This window comes from Chiloscyllium plagiosum, chromosome 12 (genome assembly GCF_004010195.1).
Source record: "Chiloscyllium plagiosum isolate BGI_BamShark_2017 chromosome 12, ASM401019v2, whole genome shotgun sequence".
Taxonomy (NCBI): Eukaryota; Metazoa; Chordata; class Chondrichthyes; order Orectolobiformes; family Hemiscylliidae; genus Chiloscyllium; species Chiloscyllium plagiosum.
Window position 1 is genome coordinate 2,316,678 of NC_057721.1, and position 8,212 is coordinate 2,324,889.

Consider the following 8,212-nt stretch of genomic DNA (forward strand, 5'->3'; position numbering starts at 1 on the left):
CTCATTTCCCTCCAAGGCCCCAAGGGATACTTCCATATCTGCCACAAATTCACCTGCACCTCCACACATCATTTACTGCATCCGCTGCACCCGATGTGGCCTCCGCTACATTGGGGAGACAGGCCGCCTATTTGCGGAACGTTTCAGAGAACACCTCTGGGACACCCGCACCAACCAACCCAACCGCCCTGTGCCGGAACACTTTAACTCCCCCTCCCACTCCACCAAGGACATGCAGGTCATTGGACTCCTCCATTGCCAGACCATGGCAACACAACGCCTGGACGAAGAGCGACTCATCTTCCGCCTAGGAACCCTCCAACCACAAGGGATGAATGCAGGATTTCTCCAACTTCCTCATTTCCCCTCCCCCCACCTTATCTCAGTCCCAACCCTTGGACTCAGCACCGCCTTCTTGACCTGCAATCTTCTTCCCGACCTCTCCTCCCCCACCCCCTCTCCGGCCTATCATCCTCACCTTAACCTCCTTCCACCTATCGATTCCCCAACGCCCCTCCTCCCTACCTTTTATCTTAGCCTGCTTGGCACACCTTCCTCATTCCTGAAGGGCTTATTGGATGCTGCCTGACCTGCTTCGCTTTTCCAGCAACACATTTTTCAGCATTTTTTTATTGGACAGGAGTCCCAATTTATTTTGCATAATAGCTAGGCAGAAAACATGACATGGACTCTAACAGACTCGTGACTACAGTGCAACTATTAAACTGACCCTCAATACTTCTTGAACCCGCAAAAGACACACACTCTCCACAAACCTGCCCTTTGACTCTGCTTGGAAAGTTTTCACCAATTTCCCTCCCCCCACTGGCTCCACAACTGGCCCCATCCCACCAGCCCAGCAACTTCCCACCTATTCTTCCAAAACCCAATGGACACCCAGAGTGCTCAGCATTATTTCAATACCCAGAGCCCCCTCCACCCAAATCTGACGACTCCTTTTCTGACCCACCCTGTATCATCCACTATCTCCCACCATTCCTTCATTACAGGATTGTTACACTACAAAAGGAAGCGATACAGCCCATTGTGTCTACCCCAGCTATCTGAGCATTGTGATTTTGTGCCAATTTCCTGCCTTTTCCCCATAATCCTGTACATTCAATTATTTCAATAGAAACAAAACTTTTGATCTAACGTGACTCTGCTACACTTGCAGGAAATGCATTCCAAGCACTAATTTTTTTTTCTCTCATTCTTTTGTAAAACATTTCAAACCAGTGCCCTTTGGTCCTTGATCCTTTTGCAAGCAGAAAATATTGCCCTATCCATTCTGTCCAGACTCCTCGATTTTGAAAATCCCCTTCTTCCAAGGAAAGAAAGTCCCAACTCCTCCAATCGTATCTCATAACTGAGGTTCTAAAACCCTGGAAACATTCTCATTAAACTCTTCAGCAATCTCTCCAAATGTTTAGGAAGGATGGCAACATAGTGCCCAGAACTACACACAATACTCCAACTGAGGGCCATCTAATTTCCTGTACAGATTCAGGCATAATCACCAAGTTGGTTTATTCAACACTTATTAATGAAGCAAGAATACCAAATACTTTACTAGCACATCTCTCTACCTGTACTGTTACCTTGTATGACCTACGTATAGATACGAGGAGAAAGTGAGGACTGCAGATGCTGGAGATCAGAGCTGAAAATGTGTTGCTGAAAAAGCGCAGCAGGTCAGGCTGCATCCAAGGAGCAGGAGAATCGACGTTTCAGGCATGAGCCCTTCTTCAGGAATGAGAATAGATACACCTATGTATCTATGCTACGTATAGATACACGTATCTATGCTACAGTACATCCTTTTGAATACTATTGTTTAGTCTATACATCTCTCTATGCTCTTTGTACCAAACTATCACCTCACACTTCTGTTTACTGAAATGTATCTGCCATCTATCTGCCCACTCCACCAAGTATTGTTGAAGTTCTTAATTCTATTTCTCAGTGTTGTGTTGTCCACACCTTTGGAATTGATCCCTGCATATCAAGATCCAAATCATCAGGAAAAGTAAGGGCCCCAATCTCAGCCTCTGGGAACTCCACTACAAATCTTGCTCCAGCCTGAAAAATATCCAGCGAGCATTACTGTTTCCGATCCTTCAGTCAATTCTGTAGCTACATTACTAATGTTGTTTGTATCCCACAACACATAATTGCCTTCAGGCAATTGTATGGGAACCTTCTGAAAGTGCACATAAACCATGTCAACAGTTTTGCCCAAATCAACCCACGTTACCTCCTCACAAAACGTCAAAGGAGATGCGATGCAATTTTCCCTTGACAAATCTATGCTCATTCGAAATCAATCTACTTTTTTTTTTTAAGATCACTTAATTCACTCCTCCACTTCACTCACTCCCACATTCACAAGATAACACTACATAATATGGGCTTTTAGAAGAAAAATAATTACACTTCATCTAAATTATTAATTCTTCAAACAAAATTTAGAAAAATTGTCTTTACAATCAATCAAAAATATTTAAAAGAAATGAAGATAATACAAAGCTCCATAATATCTACAGCAGCTTCATTATGCTCTTCTTTGTGTTAATCTGAATGCTATTTTCTGATGACCTTAAGGAGCATTCCCTAACCCAAGAGACACTGAAGACTAGCCAGCCGCTTGTGACGGAGTCATCAAAAGTTTGGTCACAAAAAGAAATGGAATGGTGAATGGGAATTTTCAGATATGGTTACAATCAAGCAGACCTATTCTGACAGTAATCAGAAGTTATGGGCCAATGTATTTCTGCATAACATGGGTAGAATGAAGCCAGATATTTAATCTGTTGAAGCAGCTTGTGTATTAAATAGTCAACTGAGAAAGAGAAATAGTCAAAGATCAAGGCAGGTTATTGGGAAAATAAATGATATTCAAGATGATAGGTGGAGTGAGAAAGGTAAATGTTAAAACGTTGATTGAGTGCAACTTGACTGGAGAGATATTAAGGGATTGAGAGGGAGAGTGGGCTTGGACTTGAGTTCACATAACCATGGGCTCAGAGTTAAGTAGCAGGCATGATGAACATCAAGCAGGCAGTCCTGACATCAACAGCGAGACTGTATTACACTGGTTACATTATGGTTCTTAGTGGAGGCTCCATCAGTCTTCAAAACCATTACTTCCCCACTCAACAACTCCCCACCTCCTCTCCCTCTAAACAATTCTTCTCTCCCAAAACATGCCCAGCCTCCAGGGTTGCACCAACATACAAGCCCTAAAATAGGGTCAAATTGGGAGGAAGTAGGAAAACACTGGGTTAGATTGTATAACTCACCAGTACAGACTTAAGGGGTGAACTGGCCTGTTTTGGATTTAGAACAGTCGAAGTTTCCAGAAGAGTAGAGACTTGCCATACCAATAAAGATTGTGTGGAACATCTGGCAAACCCCCAAAAGGTTTCTCAATTGCTTCATTAATCAAAACAGTGTAAAATGTTCTCAGAGTCAGGATGCATAGTGTATCCAAAATTTCTCAGGGGCCACAAATTCCAAATATGTGATTGGAATCACAGTTTTGGACAATGCAGGAGGCTGTGAGATTCATTGCACCTGCAATGCCTTTGTGAAAATGTAGCTCACTTAGTCCCATACTCCTCTTTTCCCTTGGTCTTGCAAATTTTCCCATCAAAAATGTATATATATTCAATTACTGCTGAATCTGCTTCCACCACTATTTCGAGCAGTGCAATTCAAATCATTTGCTTCCTTTGTCAATCATCTTCAATCCGTGTCTCCTTTAACCTTTGTTCATCAGATAATTCCTCCACACGAAGGACCATCCCGGAGAATTTTCTCTGAACTGCCTCCAGCGAAATAATGTCTTTTCTTCAACAAGGGGATCAAAACTGCTCTCAGTGCTCAAGATGTGGTCTCATCAGCACCTTGTACAATTGCAGTCAGATTTCCCTACTCCAAACCCCTTGAAATAAGGGCTAACATTCCATTAGCCTTCCGGATTATCTGCTGCACCTGTGTGCGGGCCTTCTGCGCCGTGTGTATAAGTATCCCCAAGTCCCTTTGTGTTGCAGCTTCCTGCAGTTCCCCTCGATTTGAATAATATTCTATTCTTTTGTTCTCCCTTCCAAAATGAACACCTTTTTTTAACCACTTAACTTGACAATATATTTCTGTAAATTGCTTTTTCACACTTTTGTTTTGTCTGCAGGTAAGGCGACTGTACATTCACTTCCCTCCCAAGTCATTTATATCGTGAATAGTTGAGGTCCCAACCCCAATCCCTATGGAATCCCACTGATCATACCAACATGAAAAAAAGAGCCCCCTATCCCCACTTGCGGATTCTGCCCACTCGCTAAGTCTCTATCCATGTTAATACATTACTTCAAACACCATGGTCGCTTAACTCACGACTTAATCTTCTGTACTTTTGCAAAAGCCTTCTCAATTTCCAAATACAACAAAATCTCTCAGAAATTAGTCAGAAATCAGTTCTCTTTTATAAAACCATGTTGACTGTTTGATTCATCATTCCTGATGAAGGGCTTTTGCCCGAAACATCGCTTTCCCTGCTCCTCAGATGCTGCCTGAACTGCTGTGCTTTTCCAGCACCACTCTGATCCAGAAATTAGATTCTAATTTTCCAATTCTTACTTCCTTAATAATTGATTCCAACCAATCAGCCAACAGTTACCCATTTTTGAACAGGGATGTTGGAGTGGTTGTTTTCCAAACCTCTAGTACTTCTAGAGAATCCATGGAATTTTGGAAAATAACCAATGCATTCACCATTTGAATTTATTCCAGTCTTTAGGGCTACGGCCCCATTTTATCCCTCTCTCTCCTCCTTACTTAAACCTCTCATTAACTTAAATGGTTGGTGTACCCCTCTATCAGAACCTTTCCCCCTTACTGGAATACTTTTTTGCTACAAGTCACGACTTAGCTCCTTAAACAACTACCAGTACTTTCTTACTGTCACTCCTACAAACTATCCACACAGGCCACTTCAGCTAATTCTATCATTTCATTGTAATTCCCTTCAGTTGTTCCTAATACAAGTTTCTCACTCTCAAACTGGATGTTAAATTCCATCATGTTATGATCACTGCTTCCCAGAGGATCTTTTACTGGAGGTCATTTATTAAACCTGCCAAGACCCAAAATCTTACGTTTCTGCCATTTTTAATCATTCTAACTTTGCTACATCTGTGGCCCTATTTGCCTCTGGCTCTTGGTTACTCTGTCTACCATCTTTGCATTTGACCATTTTCTCTCATTACTGTCCTCACTGTAACAGCGGAGGCCTGGACTGTTTTAGATAAGTCCAACATACCTTCGTAATAATTTATTCCACTCTAAACAAACTGGAGGGTTCCATTTGCCTTTTCAACATTTTCCTTGAATTGTCCTGTTGCCTTCACAAACTTGTGCGTACATGCCTGCCTGCCCACACTGCATAATACTACAAAAGGGTTTTCACAGACACAGATGAACATAACCTACAAAACCAATTGCATTTTAGAGTGCATTCACTCTACAGAAGCATCTCACTCAACCTGTTTAGCGCTCAATTCCATTAGGCAAATACAATTGTTGAAATGTCTGTGTGGCCACAAAAGAATGAAACCAGTGAATGAACATTGATAAAATAAATAAAAACTCACACGCATTCTGCTCTGGACTTTCCCAGATAGGCCAGCCTAACAGGCAGCTCCCTGGCTTGAGCAGTAGCTCACGTGAAACGGTCTCTGTTCCGATCTTAGGCTCGCATCCCATAATTGTAGAAAGCCATGACAGGTCAAGTTCCAAATATCTTTTCCTTTAAGGAATTTGCATAGCTTGGCCTGAAAACATTATCAATCTTCTAATTTTCAGTTCAGTATCAACCATTTGCCCACCGGGTACTTGAGCTTAGTAACGTACCATTGTGAGTTGGTGCAGACTTAATTCATTCCCATCCCTTCTTTGTATGAGTCTATTGCAAAAGACACGTGGTGAACTAGCCGTTTTTTTGTTCTGCAATTTCTACGCACATCACCTAAAGTTCCATTGCAAAATCAAAAAAAGTCCATAAATTAGGAGGACTATGTGCTACGATTACCGTTTCAATTGCTGCTCGTCCTTTGTTATCCACTTCATAGCTATGGATGTCAAACGTCAGCAGCTTGTCCGTGTACATTCGCAGAGTGGCAAAACTGCAAGTAAAAATTTATTCCAGTTGAAACAAAAGATATGTTGCCTTTGTGTAACCCAAGCCCTATTATTATAAAATTGTCCACAGAACTCAAAAGTTATCTGGTTTATACTGTTTGTCAGGTAGATGCTCAGAGCTTTCCTTTTGGGGGTATTATGGACAGTTGACATGCAAGTCTCCCATTTATGTTGAAGATTTGGAGGAATTTGTTCAGGATTCAGTTTGGTCATTCAATATATTCAAGGCTGTCATTTTCTTTTAGTCCACCAGGGCTATTACAGGACAGGGGTGCTAGGCAGTTTACTGCATGTCGGAGCAGGTTTAAAAGGCAGGGTGGTTTACTCCTGCTCATTATGTTGCGATGCTGCTTTATTGTAAAGAAACCAGAGTTCTCCAGAATTTCGGCATAAATAGAGAACGTAAGGTGGTTGGAGAATGACAGACAGATGGCACACAGATTCTCACTGCACATCTTTAAAGTGCTTTGAAAGTTAAAGTATCCACTATGCTTCACGGCAGCATCGTTAAACGAGGTTTGACGCTGATCAACAGGAGGAGTTACTTGGGCGCCAGATAAAACAACTGTTTGAGAAAGCTTGGGGTTGGGAGGTGGCAGGGGTTGGTGGGGAAAGAGGGGAGACAGAGAGGGGTTCAGGAAGGGAACCTCGACAACTGCAGCGAGATAGCTTTATTTCTGTATTCAATTCCCGTTGAAATGAAGACCTTTTTAACTGCTTACTGAACCTACATGATAGTGACTCATGGAACCACATTCGCCAACATCTCGTGGTCTGATTGGAAAAAAAAAAGCAGAATATTTCTGAAAGTTCACACTAATTTACATTATATTCTACCTGCAACATTGTCACCCATTCATTTCGCCAAATTCCCGGTGTTTAATTGGGAGATCTCTCTGCTACCCCAATACTTGATGCTGGCTAAGCAGAGGATTTAGCGGCTACACAATGCAGTGAGAGAGCCGACTGTGAGGTAGACATTGGTTTCGGCAGCAAGCTGGCACAGAGGCAGCACTTCAGCTTCATGGCACCAGGGACCTGGGTTCCATCCCAGATTTGCACGTGTTCCCACCAGGTGTTCCTGTTTCCTCTCTCAGTACAAAGATGGAATGGGTGGATTTACCATGTTAACTTATCCAGAGTGTCCAATGGTATGTAGGCTAGATGGATTAGCCATAGTAAATGGGCATGGTGGGGGGGCGGGGGCTCTTCAAAGGGTCAGTGCAGACTTCTCTATCTGCACTGCAAGGATGTGTGGAAGCAATGCTGTTTTTAGAATGATATTCCTGAGGCTGGATGAGAAACAGGGTCGTGGACATATCTCTGGAGTGCACCAGAATTAACAGTCTGGCAATGGAAAGAAAAAGTCAATAACTGAGATTCATTGGAGGTAGGGCAGCAGTGGAGGGATCGAGGGTTTGTCTATGAGGTGTGGTGTGAGATGACGACAGATTTGAAAGGGGGGGAGGGGTGATGCCTCATGAGAGAGATCATTTAACAACAATAATGGAGGGAAGTTGGATGTCAGCGATTTAAGTGAACAAAGTTGAGGGGGCCGGAGTTGCAACACACGTGCAGGATGACGATGTCTAGATCGCAAGAGGAAGGTACAGGAGAGAAGAGACAGAAAGATCTTTACAGGATGTACACTGAAAGAACAGCCCACAACTTATGGTGGACAAGACTGGCTTCTTACCTCCCACTCTTCGCAACGTATGTGACTAAGTAACCATTTTCTCCTAAATTCTGAACAGTCTCTGTCATCTTCTGTTCCTGAAAAATGGGCTGCAAGGCTTCAAGAACTGTTCTGCTATCAGCTGGAGGAAAAGCAAATGAAACTCATGTTAGCTAGTGATTGCAGCAAGCGCTTCACACGGCTAAACCGATTCTGGAGTTGCAGAGAACTCACGCACCACCCCGACTCCAGCATACGACGCTACGATTTTGTGAGCACTGGAGTCCCAAGTAATGTATGAGGTCAACAAGGCTCAAGACTACCCCCGGGGGGAGTGGG

General features: G+C 42.9%; 2 protein-coding genes across 2 annotated transcripts in view; one reads left to right on the plus strand and one right to left on the minus strand.

The window, feature by feature from the left end:
- sms (spermine synthase) overlaps positions 1-8,047 on the minus strand; it is a 69,579-nt gene extending 61,532 nt beyond the window's left edge. The window contains exons 1-2 of the mRNA XM_043700269.1: positions 7,895-8,047; positions 6,089-6,182 (exon numbers count right to left, since the gene is read on the minus strand). Of these exons, the coding sequence (XP_043556204.1) occupies positions 6,089-6,182; positions 7,895-7,962 (162 nt within the window). The 5' untranslated portion in view covers positions 7,963-8,047. The remainder of the gene's footprint in view (positions 1-6,088; positions 6,183-7,894) is intronic.
- Positions 8,040-8,212, plus strand: part of mbtps2 (membrane-bound transcription factor peptidase, site 2) — a 35,542-nt gene continuing 35,369 nt past the window's right edge. The window contains exon 1 of the mRNA XM_043701500.1: positions 8,040-8,163. Coding sequence (XP_043557435.1) covers positions 8,040-8,163 — 124 coding nt within the window. The remainder of the gene's footprint in view (positions 8,164-8,212) is intronic.